Source organism: Rhipicephalus microplus, chromosome 6 (assembly GCF_043290135.1).
Source record: "Rhipicephalus microplus isolate Deutch F79 chromosome 6, USDA_Rmic, whole genome shotgun sequence".
In the NCBI taxonomy this organism is placed as follows: Eukaryota; Metazoa; Arthropoda; class Arachnida; order Ixodida; family Ixodidae; genus Rhipicephalus; species Rhipicephalus microplus.
The window spans coordinates 92,196,400-92,218,285 of record NC_134705.1 but is presented as its reverse complement, the minus strand read 5'-3'; the positions used below and the strand labels follow the sequence as shown (position 1 = coordinate 92,218,285).

Below are 21,886 nucleotides of genomic sequence, written 5' to 3'. Positions count from 1 at the left end.
CTGAATGTACACTCTGGTAATAAAATTTTAAGTCTTTCTCGCTCTTCAATGTAAAAGTGCTGGCTTAATATGGCTAAAAAGTTAGTAAAAGTTGGCCACATTGCTTTTCAACACAACGAAAAACAGTTCCACCAATTCAATTAGATTTTCCAGCAAGACTATTTTGTTCTGGCAGCAAAGAGACTAATTGTGGCATTGTGCTGAGGCGCACTCGATTGGGCGAGCTGAGAGAGGAACCTTCAGCCTCACAATGTTACGAGGTCAGTTGGTTTTGAGCCGATCAGTCCAGTGAGCATGGTTGAGCATCCGCCATTTCATCACTGCGTTATGGCATGAGTACAAATAAAGGTAAATCAGTGCTACAGGGCGACGTTTCATACAGAACTGAGGAAGTCATGCGACGGGGTTGAAAAAATGAACAGTAGCAACGCGATGTGTAGATTGTGATTGTTCCAAATGACATGAGACTTTTTTGCATGATCGAGAAGACACCCCGATGAACAATGGTCCGGAACTAGTTAATGATGACAATGAATACACTCCCTTATATGCATGCTTTATTGATTTATATGTGGGGTTTAACGCCCCAAAACCACGATGTGACTGTGACAGACGCCGTAGTGGAGGGCTTCGGAAATTTTGACCACCTGGGGTTCTTTAACATGCCCCCAAATCTGAGCACACGGGCCTACTGCATTTTCGCCTCCATCAAAAATACAGCCGCTGCAGCCGGGACTCGATCCCGTGACCTGTGGGTCAGTAGCCGAGTACCTTAGCCACTAGACCACCGCAGCGGTGCTACGCATGCTTTCTTAAACACTAACAAGCATGCAAGTGTCCGTATAAACACTAACATGTGTTCAGGTCCGTATTATACACGAATATTTTTAACAATTTGTTTACACAGTATTGCAATAACATATATGCTTGTAAGGTTTCACGGTGCACAACTCCTGCTAGAAATTTTCACTGTTATTCCGAATAGAGACTTGTATGACTGTTTCCATCAAAGTGTTGAAATGAGTGAAAAGGGTTGCAATCTTTTCATTACGAACACCTTCCAACAAGTGTTACGAAAGGGTGGAACTCGGGGTGCAGCCAAATTATTATTTGTGCTGTTCAAAGGCGGCGTGAATTTAAAAGCAATCAAAAATACAATTTACTGTGAAATATTTCCAGTAACCACAGGAAATTCTTTTATAAGAAATTTCACCCCTCCACGACAACGGTAGATTCAAGCTTCGACACAGAAGTTCTTCAAAGTGTATTGTGCATGTATCGACAGCTTACGACGTTGCGGGTTTGGCATCACGGAAGCGTTTCATCAAAAAACTATATTTCTACCAGTGAATTTTCCACTACAATCGAATCCCAAGCAAGCACCCCCTTACCTTTTTCGAGAGATTTGAAATACGCGCCAATGACAGAGCTAGCGCTTCCTTCCCACCCACCCACCGTTTTTCTTTTTCATGTCACTCAATGTTATAGAATACTGCAGTAGTGGTTCCTAGAGAACCCAAGTTTTGAGAGTTTCAATATGTGCACGATTTCTTAGTAGTTTTACAGTGTGGTGCCTTGGTGTCGCACTCAAATTGTCAGAAATTGTCTGAACATTTGAAGAACGTTTTTCCCCCATGCCATGACATATGAAATTTCACATGCGGATTCCCTCCGAATCGGTGAAAGCAGCAAATCGATGCACAATCAATAAGGCATTCAATTATGAGTACAGATGTGCATTTTCCATAGAGGCTCTTCTGGCCGCTGTCACGAACTTGGGTCAGTGACAAGGCAGCCCTCTTCATACCTTGTCCAATTATCTTTCGCAGTAAGCGGCTCCTTTACTAGAGATCTAGCAGTAGCCGAGGTAGGCTCAACCACACTTCTACTGCTGCCACGCAAGTAAGTTCACACCCTCAAAAAAACGTTTTCCTGCTTCCTAAAACAAAATGAATCTACACAAACCGTTTCTCACTTCAGTAGGTTGGTACATCGAACATTATCAAGGCAACCTGGATGCACTGGGGCAACTGTGTTTGTTTCTACAAATATACTTTGGACAGCACATTTAGTTGTTACAGACATAACACTGCAGTGCTAACATGGCAGAAGTTAAACAGAAACGCACCTGTATTTATATTACGTTTAAACACACTTTTACACTATGGTATATATGTACAAGGCTAGCAGATTAACCCTCTGAGTATAGAATTTTTTTACAAAAACTCTTTGTATGGTCAAATTACCTTAATGTGGTTTTGAAATTACGAAACATGTAAAGTCAAGAAAGAATCGTAGCGAAAAAATCAGGAGCAATTTTTTGGTGTCAGCATTACTCATACCTACAAAACATTTTGCAGTATTTCAGAGCGTGGTATTTCTCAAACACGGGTCTAAGTTTAGCGCGTTATCGCCGTCCACACATGTATCATGTGTCTACAATCTCTTGGAGAGACAAGCTGTGCTGGCTAATACACAGCATACTTGGCTGCCTAGTGCAGAATAAACTCGGTAGTTAAGGAGAACAAAAATATTTCGTGCATGTCGGTGATGAACAAGCTACGAGCAGCACCAATAAAAACCGAAGCACACTTCCACTGCCCCTGCAAAGAAGTGCCAATAAAGATAAAAAAGAAGTTTCACGCACCTTTGTTGCGATCAAGCAGCGAAACCGAAACCTTTGTTGCGATCAAGCAGTGAAACCGAAACCACGACAGGGCACGGCTCATCAGCGCTGTGGCAGACTGCATGACGCGCTGACACTAGAAATCGGTTGCATTCATTTTCATAAGAAGATAACCCAATTATTTCTAACATTTTTTTAAGTCCTAGGAGGTGGCAGCACCTTGCCATGAGCATGCATTATCATTACGACATGAAATCTCAAGCAGAGGGCTGAAAACGTACCCATTCAGCAACGACACTGCAGGACAGGAAACCTTCGCCATACATGTACAGCAATAACACTCAAAATGGTTATTCGGAATGGCAAACAAAATATTAAAGCTTATTAACCAAGAATAAGAGGAATGCAAGTTCCACCACTTTTCTAGAATGTCAACATAAACAGTAACCAAATTTCCTTGACCAGAAATAAACAATGCAACCACCAAAAAGCCAGTATCTGATATTTTACGAGCCAGATCTGCAATATGACAATGAGGCAAACTATAGTGTGGCTTACCAAGCTAACCTCTGACAATCTAGCATTTATTCATTCTTTTTGTCAAGCACATTAAATTCAGCACGTGGGCTTTTTGCATTCAGTCCCCCTTTACGCACGGCCACCAACACTGGTATCGCGCCCAGAATGACGAGTTTTTGTTATTCATATGTTGACTACTGAACATCGCTCTCTGTACAAAATATAGGATTCTTAACTCTTTAAGGTATGACCTATGAAGAATTGTTAATAAGTACATCAAATGCTACACTATTTCAAGATACTCTATATTTTATGGCAACAAAAATATAATCAAAACTTGTCATTTGTGTGTTTTATATTAATTAATGATAATTAAACTGTACTTGAACACCTATTTATTATCTTGTCATTTGTATTTGGTTCTTGCATCAATGAAAGCAAATATTAGGCTCCTAATACACTAGTTTTCAGGTACATAATATTGAACACAGGAAAAATATATTTTTGACGTGCTTGAAAAGCAGCACATCGAACATTGCGGTGCCTTTGGCAATGTGATCATACACAAGAGTACACCGCTAAAGAAGTTAGATACATTAATTATGCATGAGGCTTGATTCATGAAAACCTCAATGTATCTTTCCCTTTCTTAGCCACTAGTCAAACTAGCAAAAGCAATTTGTGTACACAGATGTGTACAAAGCACCTCAAAGGGTTAAGTACGCAACACTGTTGGAGATGCTGCGTAAAAATCGCTAATATTGGCACAGCGATGTTGCACTGCTGTCAGTAGGTTACTCTGGCAGGTGAACAATACACCTGTCTGAACACAGATTGCCTGGGCAATCAAGCGAATCTACACAATGAACTTACTACAACATCAGAAAGACTGTAATGCCAGTCCGCACGGCATGAGTGATCCAGCAAAACAGGTAGTGAATAAGCGTCCATGCACACTTCAGCTACCCAGCAACAAGCGACATCAACCGGGAAACAAGGAATGCGCTTGTTGCTAGTCTTTCGTTTAAGCCGTGAAAGCCGTGTTAAAAAATGGTCACCCTCGTGACAAGTGTCATCATTTGATGCATTACTAGTTATGTTTCGAGATCATTGCCATCTACTATACGTACATAAACAATTTCAAGTATTACACAGAACATCGGGAGGTGCCCAAGCAAACTGTCAGGGGGTCTTCGTCAGCATATACGTTAGGGGTGTTAGAGCAGCAAGTGGTGATGGTACGAACAAGACACGATCGGAAACGGCATTTTGGAGGAAACAAAATTATTACGAACAGAAAATGGTTAAAACTATTAAAACAGCGGATTTCAAGTAGCACAAGAAGCAATGAGAAAACAGAGAAGTCAAAAAAGACAATTTACACATCAGCACTGCATGCTTTTACTGCTATGTGTATTTACCTCCTTGAAAAACTACTAAAGAAACAAGTGTGTCGGCAAAGCTGACTTTTTGCAAACATACCTAGTCATGCTGCTACTGATTCACCACAGTGAATTCCTCAAAAGCCTAACCGCATATTAATTAATGCAAGCATAAAGCTCACTGCAACCTCGAACAGCACTGCTCAGTCCTCAAAATGAAGAATACAGCATGCTTACAAATGCATGCCTTGACGATGTGAGTGGTGAAAGAACAAAAAAAAAAAAAGAGAAGATAACACTATCACGCGCCTAATTGAATGTGCTCAGTATCCTGAAACAGCACAACACGGAGCGTACAAGTGATGCTGCAGTTGAGAACTTCAATTTTAGTTTTCACTAGACTACTAACGAAGTGAGCGATTCAGAAGAATTTACTAGGCTGTTATGCTGGGCCAGCGCCTGGCTGAGCATACAAAGAGCTCCCAAGACTGAAATGCCAATTACCAAATCTACATATAGTGATCGAAGATACTTCTGCAATTCTGGAGTTTGAAGTGCCAAAACCGCAATATCATTATGAAACACACCACAGTAAGGCGCCTTGTATGAATTTCAGTTCCGATAGATTCTTCAATGTGCACACAGACCTAAGCACACAGGTGCATTTGCAATTTACCTCTGTAAATATGCAGCTTTTGTAGGATGAAATCAAACCACTGCCCAGATAAGCCATGCAACACCTCCACGCCTATCTGCCATGGCAGATCACACACAAAAAAATAATAAGATGACAAGACATGGTATAAAATAAATCATCTTTGCCACCATATATCTGATCAGACTAACAATGGCACAACAGTGACACTGCCTACCACCAGCAGTGGTGATCAATTTTCAGCCTGCAGGATGAAGGCCTCTCCCCATTGCTTTTAATTCACCCTGTCTAGCGCTGATCCCATATTATGACTGCGAACTTCTTGATTTTGTCACTCCGTCTAACCATCTACCGTCCATGGTCAAACTTCGCTTATTACCCATTCTGCTTCTCTAACTGACGACACATTATCCGTTCGCATCACATGACCTGCCCAGGTACATTTCTAAGTGTATAGCACACTAGGGGGTCCGGCTTCTCTATAATTATCTGTCCACACACAATGAACTGCCCAAGTACTCATCTAAGTGCATAGCACTCTACTGGTCTGGCTTGTCTCTCTACTATAGATCTCATGTGGTGTAATCATGCTCAAAATCAAGTGGTCAATTCAGACCTAAAACAAGGCCAAAAACTGGTACAAACAATATGCTCTAAAACAATATTAATACCCAAAATAATTAAGGAAATTATAATAACTTAAAATTAATAAAAGCGCTTTGAAAACGTACGACTGACATGCACGCCGTGCCAGAGAGTGGGTGCCACCGTCCCGTCATGAGCTCAACTGCTTTTTCTACTGGCAAAGCTTCTATTGCGTTAATTCCGGATGGGGGAAGACTGAACTCTCAGACGACACGCACTTCAACTGCAGTAACAAGCGGGAAGTTGATAAAGTGCAGCAAAAAGGTAGCATGCACGTCACACGCTGAACTTGCGAATCTCACCGATAGTATTCTACTCGCTCGCACCAGGGAAACCCTGCCTGCTAGTCTCAAATCCTGATGTTATGGAAAGTTTTGGTAAATGAAACAGTGGGAACTCTACAAACACAGATTGCTGAGTGCCCGTGCTAAGTACTTCCTCAACTTTCACAGCAGTGGAGCTCCATCCAGCGCAGGATTTAGAACCAATTGTAACTCAAGAACAGCACATTTTTTTTTTCTTCTCAGTGTCAACCAGAATGTCGGCTGTCCCTATTACCCTCTCTGATCTACTCTGCACTGTTCCAGTCTCTTATTAAAGAGACACATATTTAAAAAGAAAAAAGTTTTGTCTTGTAGTAGTGAATTATTCTGCCATAATTGAGAAGACACAAGGTAACGAAGGAAAAGCACAACAGAAATAAGAGTGGTGACGTCACCTCGAAAAACTCGCATCAAATCTCATGTCATAGACTGACAGTATTTAATCTAGTAAGTTCTAGAAAGTTCCTGACCAGAGAAAACATGGGGTACATTGTCTTCTAATGCACCAAATTGAACAAAATTTTGTTGAGCTTATGCCATCAAAATATGAAAAATACACTTTGAAATCTGTGCTACCAATTCGGTGCGAAACCTAAAGATGAAAGTTTGACTCTAATTGTCTCCTGTATCAATAACCCTATGAAAACAAAATTGATGGCATTCGAATTTTCAGAGAAGAATTCATCCACCCTACCCGATTCATTGCTTGCACTGTTAGACTTCAGGGCCCATTTAATGTTGCACCAGAGTCCTTCACTACCCCTATCATTTTTTTTTTGTATCGCACATTGTAGGGTTCTTATCAAGTTTCTATGTTGTCCTGTCCATCAAAGTTCATAGATATCGCATGTTTCCCCGATCTCTAAAATACGTACAGCAAACACTCCACAGCTCTCCCGGGACAAATGACGCACCCTACAAGCGACGAAGCAGGTGACAACACCCGCAGGAAAGGCGTCAATCAAAAGCTTCCGCCGTTCAATGCCTTGCCATGAGCGAGTAAGGACGTCCGACAAATTATTCACGACTAGAGCAGATGGCAAACCCCCCATAATGATCCCCTTACAGACATTGAGATTGACTATGTGAAGAAGGGCAATGAAGATAGGACCGCAGTGATCAATTATTAACCAAATGTATGTGTTGGGGGCAGGGACAACTGAACCCCGATAAACACGAACTGCTTGAGAAATACAAGGGTACATGGCTTCGTTCAGTCAAACACCTTAAAAGGTACACCCAGCCACCAAATTTGTGCGTTCGTGTATATCTGTAAGGCATACGCACGTATGTGTACACGTAAATGGAACTTTATGTCCCACATCAACGTGCCAACTATGAAGGAACAGCATATAAGTGGAGGGCAAGTTGAGAGGAGTATTTTTAGAGAACAGTCTCTTTCTTACAGAGCATATTTATGGAGGTAAATCAGTTTTGTAGAAGATAACCGCTTACCACACATGATATGGTCCACAAAGGGATGAAATTCACATTCGCACAAATTAATGCCAACATTTTGGAAACTGAATTTAAAACGAGTGGGAATGTTAGATTATGTTCTTTTGTATTTATGTCATTTATATGTAATTAGTATGTAATCAGTTACATAATTATTGTGCAGCCAATCATGTCTTAATTGCTCATAAAACAAATTAGAGGACTGAGTCAAATTGTATGCAACAGTTATATGATGGCTGTAATTACTCCTAGAAAAGGTTAAAAAGATATTTTAAAATTCCTACGGTAATGTCTAACATCCAGTGCCTCGTTAAACACGCAGTACCGCCTTCTTCACCAAAGCAATCATGCGCAGGAAAATATTACACCCAGTACAAAAAAACTTAAGGTAACACAAATGTGATTTTAACGTAAGCTCACTTGGTCTGTTCCTTGACGACTATGCAAGGAAATGGCACAAATCAGTTGCGTCTTCACACGAGGATGCCATTTCGCAAAGAGATATAAAAACTGATTTTTCTAATGCCAGGGAAAAAACAGTAACTCCAAATGATCTTATGCACATACTACCATCTTCAGCTCTTCAGAGCAAATTTCCGAGCACACAGGTATCCACCATTATAGATCTGAATAGTTTAAGCAGTGTCATGCTGAAATAGGAAAAGGTTTCCTCATGTGCACATTTTCCAATAAGATGGAGCGAAAATGGTCACACAAAATTATTCTTATTATAGTTCATTGAAACCCTAAGTACATATGTGGTCAGGATGGGCAGCATCTCATAAAAAAACTGTTTTTCTTGTCTTGTCTGGTTTTGTTTGTTGTTTTTTCTGCTACTTTTTGTAGTATCAATAGTGTACTGGGAACCCTCCGCAGTTCAGCACCCTGTGATCTGCAAGAAAGGTTTAGTTGCAAAAGACAAGTTCCTATTTTAGCTTGCTCACAACACTGACCCTCACCTTAACAAAATTACTCCGCGTAATATAGAGCAGGCTCAAGAAATTAAAGGCCCATACAAATGTCACTGGTTGCCCTTTTATCGTCCAAATCTTTGAAAAGCACTCACTCAGTGCAAAACAGTGTTTCGCAAGATGTACAGACCTTTAGTTTTGAACCAGAGCAGACCTAGACTACAGCATACTGCAGCCACTGGGTAGATTACTAAGTTTCAATGTAATTAGTGATTAATTCTCATAGTATTCATGTTCACATTTTTGAAACCTATACTACTGACAAACTATTATTTTGCAAAACTGAACTCATAATTGAACCCTAAAGAACCTTGATGCACTCAGCTGCTCACAAACAATTATTACGTATATTATGGCTTACCAAAAGTTTTTCCTAAACTCTTAATGTGAAAGTTAACTGATATTATTTCATCATTTGTGATTTGTTTACATTTGTACCCTTTACTTCCAATAATCTGCAGATATATTTTACTGTTCGAACAATGTTTATAAAGGCATGTTATGTTAAACAGAATTGAAGAGAGAGACTTCACAGCAGTAAACAACATAAAAAAAGGCCTCAAAGGTTAATGTGCAGCTGATTGTAAGTGCACAAACATTGTTGCCTTTCACCCATGCCTAAATTGGGTCACGTTTGACAGAAATCAAACCTACGACAATGCATTTGGCAGCAGAACATCGTGGCAAATTGCAGCAAGTGAAGTCCTAGCAGCAGCCGCGAAGTGAAGTCCTAGCAGCAGCCGCGAAAATACAAATTACATACTTTCGCCTATGCAACGAGACACACTGAAGACTGACACTTGGTGGGTCACGGCAACGACAGACCAAAGCACACAAGCATATCATTCCGGTCAGTGTTTCTCATCTCTTTCACTATCAGTTCTGATGTTTCTCTTTTTCTTTTAACCCGCGAGGACACGTGCACCGACAGACTAGCGTCAGAATTTAGTGGATAATTATACTGCATCGTTTGCTTCACCAAATGCCATTACTGTTTGAAAAGTGCAAGAGAGGAGAGCGTACTTTTTTTTTAAGTACGCTTTTTTTTTTGCTGCACAAACAATCTAGTACCGAGAAACAGTCCATTGTGAGCCATGCAGAAACGGTCAATAATAATTCAGGTGTTCACATTTTAATTGCTGCCAGGCACGAAGATACATTTTCTCTACAGGAAAACAAACTAACAGTATCTTTTAGACAGCCCCTTCCCTACAGTTAAACTTGATTCATGCACAAACTGCATTTTGTGATGAACCACCAGACAAAGCCTTATCATGTACCTTCGTATGCATAAAATGATGAAACACGCATTCTGCACCCAGTAACAGCTACCTCTTTTTTTTTTTTACGTCCCCGCAAACTTATAGCAAAATGAGTGTTAAATTTTTCTTTGCCTTGTTACCGCCTACCCTCATTATTCAAATGTAGATACATTATAGACTATAACTGCTATATATGCTGTAACACATTATAACTTCATTTCCCCATGTATTAAATTTGTTACCCTAGCACTTCAAGTTTTACATGCCATCACGCCTCCCTCTTGTATAACACCCTCAGACCCTCAAAGAGAAACAAGATAAAACTGAACTAACGCGTCAACACAGGCATGCTTGGGAAGCCGAAACTCCCTATCACACTACGATATTGCATCATGCCTCGACTGTTATTACGAATAGTGACTGTTTATCCAAACTGCGGCGTGCACGCTCTAGCTTGACATGCACACAGCAAAACAATAGAAAATTTTAGACATGCTCGTGACGATTTAATCACCGTTCCGGTTATCAAGCTCAAAGCATGAAACAGGTGCAGATTAGAAGAACAAAGAGTTTTTTATCCCTCTGAACCATCTTGTATACGCTTCCTTTTGCTACTTGAATTCAATAGTAACTAAGAGTGACATACGTAGATGTTTGTACTAATTGCACATCCTGTGCAATAAGTATGTTTCCTTTTCGCTTAATTTTTGCAGTGTGCTCTTGCATGTAATAGTTCTGCTGAAGGCACTACACGACGTTCGATGCGCCACTTTCCATAAGCAACAACAGAAGTAAAATTTTTCTTTGCTCAAAATGAATATAACCAAAAACAAAGTTGCACAACATTTCTAGCCTGAAGATTTACTCTATTCATACAAAATATATGAATAACTAAGATAAATATTTACTAACATTTTATCAATATTATTAGCTATAAAACATATATCAATGTATTATGACCCTTTTGTTGCAGTACAATATCGAGTACCTTGGAACAATGATTAAATCTGGTGCCTTTACCGATGGCTCTTCAAAGGTCACACCTGAAAGAGTCAATGACACCTGCACATGTTCTGCGTTTCGAACGTTGGCAAAAAAAACTGAAACAGACGACCTACAGAAACGTGACGACAACAGTGAAAAAAATCGAAACAATGCCTTCGATTTCGAAGGCTTCCTGTACTTCCGCGTGACCAATTTTCGCTCTCTTTTAAAACCATTTTTCCATTTTCCGAAAGTTAACTGCCATAGAAAGTCACGCGTACGCACTTGACTAGGCATAAATTACTCTTTAAATGCCATAGCAACTGCTAGGCTATAATTGGCTTAACAGACTGATCACATAAATCATGTTTCTTTATTCAAAACTATATCACTGCTTTTTTTGAAAGACTCGCACTCCATGGCCATTACAAACAAAGATGAACAAGCACAAGTCGCACTACAGGCGTCAAATTAAACCCGAACAGCACGAAGCATTCGCAATGGTATAGTGCATACCCTTCCATTCTTCATCGTTGACAGGCATGCCCATCTGGCTTGGCAACACAGCGCGTATGAGCGTCTCTCCATGGTAACACTAGAGGGCCTGCGCGGTACCACTGTGAATGCTTGCTGTTGCTCGGGTTTCATTTCAAGCCAATAGTACAGTCTTTACTGGCCTGACATGTCATGTTGCATGTCATGGGGTGCCTTTGATCACTGAAAAATTACATATTTGAGGTTGTAAGTGCCAAAAATCCCATTATAATTATAAAGCATAGCATAGCTCACTCCTTAAAACAATTCTTGAACTCCAGCAATACTTTAGCATGAACATGCGTACGTGTTAGCTTGCGCAAAAAGAGACAAGTCTTTAGACGAAAAAGCCATATTGCAATATAAACTTCAGATGGTGAGGTTAGGACTGTTGCCTTTTTCTAGTTAAGTTGGACTTCGTGGCATAGCAATGCCAAAGGCTATGGTGTACCAGCCACAAGGTTCAAAGATCTTGCTAGTAAAAGCAGCATACAGTGCCTTACTTGAAAGCTTACTTGCATATGCTTTCAGGTTCGCACGTGCATGTGTTCGCATAACATTTGATGCATTTTCACCTTTTGTTAACTGAGCTTTGTGGCGCAAAAGCAACTAAAACTACGCTGCACTAGGTACGGGGTGATAAAACACTGTGAGTAAACGCAGCTTAGATACATTATTTCAAACCTTAATTGCATACACGTTTAGGTTTCCATGCGAACGTGTTTGTGCCGTACTTAATGAACCAAATGAAATCATCACAGAAATGCAACAACGAAAAAAAAATAAGTGCATACTATATTACTGCACTACTGCAAACAACGCTGCCTCATCAGGCACCAAGACTTCAAAGGCAGAATGAGAGGAACAAAAAGTATGCATATACTATATTACTACGCAGCTGCGCACGTTGCCACCTCGGCGTGCAAGGTTTCAAAGGCCTCCTCCACTCCTTCCCAGTCTTCCGCGTCGCCTCGAGATTCGGCCTCTTCGCTCCCTTCCCCGCCGCCCTCCGAATATCGTCCGATAGCGAAGGTCGTCACGCCTACACACGCACGCACACACGAATCGGCGGCGGAACGCAAGGCCCCACGCTGCGTCGCGCTAGACGTCGACGCCGTGATGCAAGCGCCGGCGGCAGCAGACGGTCCGAATGACTCACGGCCTCTCGAAACGGCTGCTGTTGCTGGCGCTGCAGTGAGCGGCCGCCGAGGAGCGAAGGGACCGCGCGGCTCTTTGAGGGCGCGAGTGTAAACAATCGCTCGCTCGCTCGGCGCGATGAAAAAAGCGCGCGTGCATATCCCTGTCGCGTTGCCGACACTTTTTTTTCTTCTTTTCTTTCATGAGACAAGTGAAACAACTAATCAATATACATTGAAAAAAAAAAAACTGCTCTGCAGAAACAAACGTGGTTTAATTTCACCATCGCGGGTTTATTAACAGGGGAGAAAATCGAGGTCAAAGTCTGAGTTTTTCTCCTCGCGCCAGAATCTGCGCGCGTGACGTCATGGATTTCAGAGCATATTTTTCCCGTAAATCGGGAACATTGGCTCAACGAAACTTACCAAAAGTTTGTATGTTGTCAAGTCCATGACGCACTCGGGGCACAACGCCCCATCAAACGCAAAAATTTGGCTGTCGGCGTCAACGCGAGTGATGCAACAATAAAAAAAGATCAGTGACCTGATGACGTCATCATCAGATCAAATTAATCCAAAATCAGAGACGTCATCATTGCGTCAGGTAAGGTGACGTAACGCGATGATGTCACCACACGACATCGTCGCAGGGTCTAAGGCGGGGCCTTTAACAGAAGCGGAGAAAGAAAACTCGGTTATGTGCGCAAACGCTTTCCATATCCACCGATTCCAAAGGCAATGCAACACCACGCCATGCGCAGAAAGCTTTCGGAAGGGGATTGGGAAAGGACCAGTAAAGCTTGTGTTAAGCCCGGTAGGTACCAGTGGCGTATCCAAGGGGTGGCACTCCAGACCCGTGGCCCCCTTACGTCTTGCGCCATGTACGTCCATTTGCCTGTTCATCCCACATTTAGCTGAAAAAGGTGCACCCCCCCCCCTCTTCCCCAAAAAACATTTCAGCACACAACCCTGATTGGCACATCACTTTGAAGCTTCAGCGCAAACCAGGCCGGGACCACGAAATACTTTTCTTCGTAGTCGATTCTGGTTCGAGCTGAAGTTTTCGCCTTCAATGGATCAATACCTCGGCTGAGAAGAAAAATATGACTTTCGCCTTCGAGCTATCCCTGCCCCTAGCACGGCTTGCGGGTTGTGCGTCATGTAGTTCCGATTTCCAGCGGTGATGAACAGACGTCGGAATAAAGGGAGACAGTGGTGTATGACGCGATGGGCAGCGATTGCCTCCACGTTGCCGCCCGAAGATGATTCCGCTCAGGTCGACAAAGGCACACACACCTTTTGCACGCGTGACGGCACCCCTCCCTTCTGTTTTTTTTTTTCTAAATTCCTCGGGATGAACAGTTGCCACCACTCTCGCGAACCAACTGGTAGACAGATTTGCAACAATAACATTTGTTGGGATCTAACGTCCCAAAACCACCACATGGTTATGAGAGACGGCGTAGTATCTGAAAATTACGTCCACCACAGTCTAAGCACACGGGCCACAACCTTTTTTTGCTTTCCGCCTCGGCCACGATGGTAAAACTTATAACATACCAAAACCTAGCGCGAGTGACTTAAAACATCCTCTAAAGAGCGAATTTAGACAATCTGTAGACCACAAAAATCTACTTTGAGAGAGTATATACACTGTATAAATGCTTTTTTGCAAGACGAGGCAGCAACTGGCATTAATCGTAAAGGCCTGACCACACGTAGCCGTTGCAGCGCGCTGCTTTTTGACGCGACGCCACGCTTTCTTCATTTGAAGAGAGCCGGCGCCAAGCTTCGCGTAGTCATGCGCCCTCACTCATTGTAGGGAAAGGGCGCGCGGCGTCGCGTCAGAAAGCAACGCGCTGCAACGGCTACGTGTGGTCAGGCCTTAGAGGCCAACTCCGGCGATTTTTCTAGGTCAGTGAATCTCAATGAAGTTCACTGGGTACGTTCATTTGCGCGATTGTGCCATTCATGCTAAATTGCAGGCTTGGCAGTTTCGCAGATTCTTTTCAAATGCATTTTATAAATTGCCTTGAAGCGCTCACCTCGCTTGCCAGAATTAATGGCAACACTGACGTTGAGTTTTGCCTGGTGGAAGCGACGAACTGATGAGCTGCTGCAGCGTCTGCTATGGATTGTGTGGGTTTGGCCGGCGCTTTTTTGGTTGAGCGTGCAATTTCTTTTTCCGTGTTGGTGGGCGTACGATTGGTGCCAAGTGATGTTGCGTTGTGAGCCACACACGATTGGCCACATATTCACCATAATAGCGTAAGCGTTTTAGCCGATCACCGCGGACTGCATGGACAGGTAGTGTCATCTGGCGGGCATTACGTGCAATCAGGCGGATTCCGGCAGCGTCAAATCTTTACGTCACACGTAGAAGCGCACTCGGTTAAGTTTCGGCATTGCGGTTTTTCGGTAATTAAAACTATTTTCAAATTTTTTTTAGCATTTCAGTTATCGGGCGCGTGAGAAGAGTGTCTAAGCAACATAAAAACACCATTATCCTGACATGGTCAAAAAATCGCCGGAGTTGGCCTTTAAAGACGTGAGAACTTTCGCACGACTGTGTCAACTTTCGCACGACTTGCTGCAGACTTCCCGTATTTTTATTTTTTATTACTCTCTTGCCTATATTGACAGGCTTTTTCGTTTAAAAGGTATACATCACTTGATGTAAGCCTTTTAAACGAAAAACCATTAGTTGACACTGTGTTTTCACTGTCTCGGAACTCGCGCTGTGCTACCCAGGGTCAGTGGCGTAGCCAGGGGACGGCACACCGGGCACATCCCCGCCTCCGATCTGACATGGGATACAGTGCACTAAAAGATACCCGATCGCAATTGCCTGCCCGGCCCGCACTTTTGATCAAAGACCGCCCCCCCCCCCCCCCCCCCCCGAAACAAACTCCTGCCTGCGCCCCTGTTCGAGGTCTTTACACGTGAAAGGCGGCGATCTGCACAGCGATTCCGGATTAAGGGCCAAACCTCATAAGCGCGAAAATGCACGCGACAGCGACGAGCGACGCTATGAGCGACGAAACAGGGCGTTCGCGCGACGTGTCACGGGCTCGTTTTCGCGCGATCGCTCGGTTCTCCAGATTTGGAAACCGTCACTCATCGCCCGGAAGTGCTGGGCTCAAGCAGCCAATAGCGAAAAACCGGAAAAGACAAAGACAACATAGGTGCACGTCACCCTGCCCGAGTCACGTATGCGCAACAATAACGCAATGTTTATTACGCATGTGCACATAAAAAAGTGCTGCAAGGCAATAATAAACACTTTCCGTTTCATTACACGACAATATATCTTATTTTTAAATTGCGTATCGCTCACTACGCGGTTTTTTTCGTGCGAGTAGATGGCCTCATGCTAGCAACAGTGGAGTTCGCTCGCCGTCGCGTGAATGAGGTTTGCCTGCGCTAGCGACTGGTCGCGCGAAGCCGATCTACGTCGCGTCGCTGTCGCGTGCATTTTCGCGCTTATGAGGTTTGGCCTTAATTCTCACCAACGGGGACAGTAAATAAAAGCAGAAACGCACGATCGAATCCGCATCCTCTAGTTCCGCATGCAACACGACGTCACAGTAACCGTAATACCGCAGCGGGTACGTTTCCGCGGACTCTCATGCGGTATCCGGGGCACACTGCTGACGCAAATTTTCGCCGCATTGGTGGAAGTTTCCAACGGCGATCGCAGTAAATAAGACGCCCGTTTCGATAGCATTCGCGCAGCCGTCGCCGTGCTGCAGCCGCGCCATCGACGCGCAAGCGCCATGGCCCGCGTCTCCCTTAGGTTACGCTCTGTTGCAAAGCGTTTACGTTTGAAAAGCTGGCAGAGAGAGAGAGAATAAACTTTATTGAAGAATTAAAATTACGTGACTAATCCCGGGTGGAGCCCTCTTGTAGAGCCCCACTGGCCACAGCGGCTCGCCGGGCCTGGTCTAGGGTCACCAGTTGGTTCCGCAGTGCCAGCTCGGAAAGCCGTGCCTCCCAAGACCACGTTGTGAGTGTTTGTAGTGAGCGCACGAACCTAGATACTGCATTGGCTGGCCGCTCGGTACATTGGTAGGTTATGTGTGTAAGTGTGGCTGTGTGGTTGCTATACCATGGGCATACCCCTGTTGTGTATATCTGTGGAAAAATTGCCTGTAGTTTTGATATGTGGGGGTATGTGTTCGTTTGGGGGCGGCGCCAATCCCGGGCTTGTTGGCTGCTTAAGTTCGGATGTCGAGGGGCGTACGTGCGTCTTGTAAGGCGTTGGTTTTCCAATATCTGCCTGCTTGTTACACTTTGCTCTTCATGATGCCCTGTGAGGTGTCCTGAGGAGAGTCCTGCGTCTCGGCCAGTAAGTCCGCGAGCTACGCAGTTTGACTCCTCGTTCCCCCCCAGGCCGTCATGCCCTGGGCACCAAGTGACGCCATGTGCCTCCATCAACATGGACCCCAAATTATCAGTGACACACCTTGGAAGTGTGCCTCTAAGGTATAAGCGACATGCAGCTTGTGAGTCTGTCAAAATATACGCTGAGCGCCCCCTTCTTTCGGCTTCTCTGATTGCCAAGGCTATGGCTGCTGCCTCTGCGGTGGCACTTGATCTGGTGCGTAGGGACGCGCAGGCCCCGACTTTGCTTTGGTTAGTCACTGCCAATGCATATGCTTGTTTTCTGGAGCCTTGTCGTGGCGCGGGATAAAGACTGACGTCAGTAAAGTAAGCGTCTGGATCGCTACTTCTCTGCAGGAGTTTTCGAGCTCGCGCTTGACGGCGCTTTTTGTTGTAGAGCGGGTGCATGTTTTTTGGAACTGGTTCCACGATTATTTGATCACGTATTTGCTTGGGTACAATGACTGTCTCATCGCCACAGTATTGAGGGGTGAGAGGGTATCCCAGCCTCTGTAGCAGTGTTCTTCCCTGGAGCGTAGTGGTGAGTCGTTCTCGCTGTGCGATTAGCGTGGCGGCGGCCAATTCTTCATACGTATTATGCATGCCGAGTCCCATGAGTTTTTCTGTGCTTGTGCTGTTCGGAAGTCGCAATGCTGCTTTGTACGCAATTCTGATGAGTCTGTCAATCTGCTCTATTTCGGGCTTGCGTGTTGATTGAAAGGGAAGAGCGAACGTGACTCGGCTGAGAACGAAGGCCTGTACAAGGCGTACCGTGTCGGCCTCTGTCATCCCATCATTACTTCGCGCAATTCTAGCTATAAGGGATGCAATACTCTTTACGGTGTGTTTGAGTTTGCCTATTGCAGTCTTTACGCTGTTGTTTTCTTGCACGTGCATGCCTAATATTCGAGCTACTGGGGTCCTGTTGATGATCTGTCCGGCAATTTCTAGCTGCAGCGCGGGTGCACGGTTGGACCGAGTGAAAGCTGGCAGCAATGTGCATACTAGGGTGTTCAAGTGGTCTCAAGCTGCTAACGCTAATAATAAGCGGCGTAAATCCAGAAAAAATACCAAGAGGTGGGAGGGACACAGATCTTGCCTGGAGGCCATTCTAATTTCATAACAATAGGTTTCCACTTATGATGACAATACTAAAATTACGCTTCGAAATTAAAAAAAAAACAAGCGTAGGATTCACCCATTTACTTGTCACTGAGTTTTTGCGAAAAACCGGTCTAACAGCAGTTGCGATTTTAATAGTACACAATATAGGGTTATTGAACGTAGTATACATGCATTACAAAAAGTTTAATACGATTAATTCTGTACAATGTGTACTCTACACTTCCGTACAATTAAGTCTCCGTCGTTAAGAGGGCGAATGCAATAAGATCCCCTTGTTATGCCGTCGAAGACTCAACTATAGAGAAAACGCACCACCCGTGTGAGAAATTGATATGTGGGGTTTAACGTCCCCAAACCACCATATGGTTATGGGAGACGCCGTAGTGGAGGGCTTCGGAAATTGCCCGTGTGAGAAAACACGAGGGTGTGTGTGTGAGGGCGGGGGGGGACTGGCTTGAGCAGAAACTGAACTGATTTTCGGGTGCGGTCACCATCGATGGCGCGCGCCATATCTCGTATCTTGGCAAGGCATCAGCGCGAAGAGATTATGCGAAAAGCGAAAAACTCTCAAAGAGTTAGCTGCCAGCCTCGCTTCGTATAACATTACAATCTAGAAGTACTTCTTGCCGGGTTAGTTGGTACATCATCATTAGGGAAAAATTCCAGACGCTTAAAACCCCTCAAGAGGAATGTAGAAACACAAGGAAGGCACGTAAAGAAGCAGGTTTTTTTCCTTGTTCTTTTACAGTCTTCTTTGTGGCGTTTTCCGGCGTCTGAAATTTTCCCTCATTAAAATCCGTTCGATATCGCATTCCCTGCTTCGGCCTTGCAGTGAAATTTACTTTTGGCAGTAATGACAGCCGATTCCAGCACCCTCTGATGTTGCATTCCAAGAACGGTTCCCTTCCAATCTTTTCCCTTGAAGAGTCACGAAGCAAAGGTTGTGTGGAGGCACGGCATCACTTCATTTTGGTTTTGAGCAAACACTTGCGGGGACTGCGTCGAAACACCGCCGATGCATGAGCAAATCTTGTGTAGTAAGAGTGCAGCGAAGCTTCGGAACCCTTGTAAGGGTCCTCCCCTCTAGCACCTTCTATAGTGGGCCGCTGCGGGTGGAGGAGGCATTTGCTGGGCAGCGTCCGGCGGCATAGTAGATGGCAGAGTACGGAATCGAAGCTCCGTGGGTGCGGAAGGGGGAAGTGAAGTTGTTTCGAGTACACAGCACTTTCCACCGCCACCGATTCGTAAAGGCGTTTATTCAGTTTCTTGGACTACGATCGGCGACCGCGCTCAATTGCGACAGTCCAGGCGGAGCCCGGACTCCCAGCTCGAGCGGCGGTCTTGAAAAAGGGAGCCGGAGAGACCGACCCAGTTCCCAAGCTTCGCCGCAAATGGGGCCCCGGAGCTTTGCGTACCAAAAAGCACTACATGATTAGACGCCGCAGCAGAGGGGTTCCGGGTAGTTTCGGTCATCTGGTGTTCCTTAAACGTGCACCGACACCCCGCAGTATCTATCTAGGATTTGGCCGAAATCGAAACAGCAACTTTCGGGTCAGCAGCCGAGCACAAATCCACGGACCCAAAAATTAGGCGTGATTACATCCGTCGACCCCAATGAACCTCTGAACTGTTTCTTTGGAGCATAGGGAGTACTGCTGTTACACCAGGCGGGGGGGAGGAGGGGCACTTACCGAAGACCTCGACTACTTTAAAACACATATTCTCATTACTTATTTTCGGGAAAACACCCCCTCCATGAGTTCTTTATATTTTTTTGTTTTTTTTTATGAGGGTGGGCGGCAAAGGCATCCCTTTGGCTACGGGCCTGCGTTATGCATTGATTGATTGATATGTGGGGTTTAACGTCCCAAAACCACCATATGATTATGAGAGACGCCGTAGTGGAGGGCTCCGGAAATTTCGACCACCTGGGGTTCTTTAACGTGCACCCAAATCTGAGCACACGGGCCCTACAACATTTCCGCCTCCATCGGAAATGCCGCAACCGGGATTCCATCCCGCGACTTGCGGGTGGGCTTGCGTTATGCAATGTGTCAACTAAATGTATGGGCTCGAAAGGGCACAACTAGCTTTTATGGGGAAAGCGTTAGAGCTTTTTATACAATGCAGTTGAAACTAGGGCTCTTTGAAGTCCGATAAGAGCAGTCATCCATGGGCAATTATTTATGAATTCTAAGGAAAAAATGCGCGGCGTGTTTCAAGGGGTTCCCGGGGGAGTAGACATTGACTTAAAATAATGTGGGAGGGGGAGGGGGTACTACGACAAACCTTCCCCGCTCCCAGTGATGGAGAACCATTTGTCCTAAATGTTTACAGAAATTTTTAAGCAGCGTAGCCAAAAACGTTTGACGTTGTAGCAATTTTGCCTTTGAATGTCGAGGAAGCGCGACCGAAAGCGGACATAAGCTACGCGTAGGCAATGCTCAATATATTGCCGCAGCTTAGTGGCAACAATGAGTGCTATAGAGTCTGTACAAGCTATGGCTTCACTGTTGTCTGTGTGAGTACGCGTCTGCTGACGCACGTGTACTTTATACCGTCTGCAAGTGGATAGACGCGCGAAGAGTCGTGAGCACGCTTTGGCACAATGACGCGTCAAACGGGTTCACCGCCCCGAGTAAATGGATCGGTGCTGCCTTCGAAAAGCCGCGGGTTGCCAACACCACGCCTTACACCAGTTTAATATATATATATATATACACGGAGCGTCGAAAGGGGAAAGTCAGCTGGGCCACCTATACATCTGCCTGAAGAAGGTAAAAAACAAAGGTGCAAACAATTGACACGGCGGACAGGAAGCGGTTGCAACCGACGTTGTTGCAACGTCCTTCATGAGAATGGAGAAGAGCTCGGACGTCATGAGAGGAAAAACCGTCTAGCCTGCAGGCAGCGTTCGCTAAGCCACATTATGATTGCTGCACAAATACAGCTAGTGCAAAAGAGAGAGACACACAGCACGTGGCCGGGAGTGAAGAAGAACTTTCCTCGGTTCTGAAGCTGTGGCAACATGTACTGTCGTGATTTTATTCCGAGGTTGATAGCTATTGCGGTTTAACGTTCCAAATCCACGATATGATTATCAGAGACGCCGTAGATAAGGGCTCCGCAAATTGCGACCATCTGGGGCTCTTAAACGCGCACCTAAATCTAAGCACGTGGGCCTACAGCATTTGTCTCCAGATAAACGAAGCGGCCGGGATCCGATCCCGCGACCTGACGTTCGGTCGTAGTAGCTTTCACCGTCGTTCCAGCAAGGTCGCGAGTGTCCTGATAAACGGTGCAGTCGTATCAGCATCAGTGCGAAGAAAGGATTGATACAGCGTTTCACCTATTGTTCCAAACAACGCCTACTCATACCGAGGGTAGCTGAGATGACAGTGCGCGCAAGCGAATTCAAGTTTGCTCGGTGCGCTTTCTGTCGCGATGGAACCCGATGAAGATCGAAATTTCCCGGCTGTGACAGTTGGCGCACAAGTGGCAGTCAAACGCGTCCGAGAAATTCGACCAGTGCTCGATCGCGATAGAAAATGCAACCTGAGGCACGCGACACCAAGACATCTTAGAGCGAGTGACGTCGTGCGAATGACGGTTTGTCGGACGCAAGGACAACCGTTGTCCTTCGAACCGTCACTACCACGCACGTCGCGAAAGTTGGCACACTCCTGCATCGAAACAACTAATGCGCGCGGTCGCCGTAAACAAGGCGAGCTTGACAGCCAGGCCTTAAAGAGAAACGTAGCTAACGGCGAGGCTATTCTTCGCAGAGCACCGCACGTATCGAACAGGGAGCAGCGCTTCCGAAAAGGAGACCGCTTGGCGCTAGCGCTCTTTCGACACGCACAGCAACGGCTGTTTGAAGTAG

At 44.9% G+C, this 21,886-nt stretch overlaps 1 protein-coding gene across 3 annotated transcripts in view; it reads right to left on the bottom strand.

Moving 5' to 3' along the window:
• Positions 1 to 21,886, bottom strand: part of alph (protein phosphatase alphabet) — a 46,476-nt gene that overhangs the window by 22,752 nt on the left and 1,838 nt on the right. For 2 of the 3 annotated variants that reach the window (XM_075866195.1, XM_075866194.1), the window contains exon 2: positions 11,342 to 11,542. The exons of the other annotated variant lie outside the window; for it this stretch is intronic. In XM_075866195.1, the coding sequence (XP_075722310.1) occupies positions 11,342 to 11,349 (8 nt within the window). In that variant the 5' untranslated portion in view covers positions 11,350 to 11,542. The remainder of the gene's footprint in view (positions 1 to 11,341; positions 11,543 to 21,886) is intronic. 3 annotated transcript variants of the gene reach the window in all.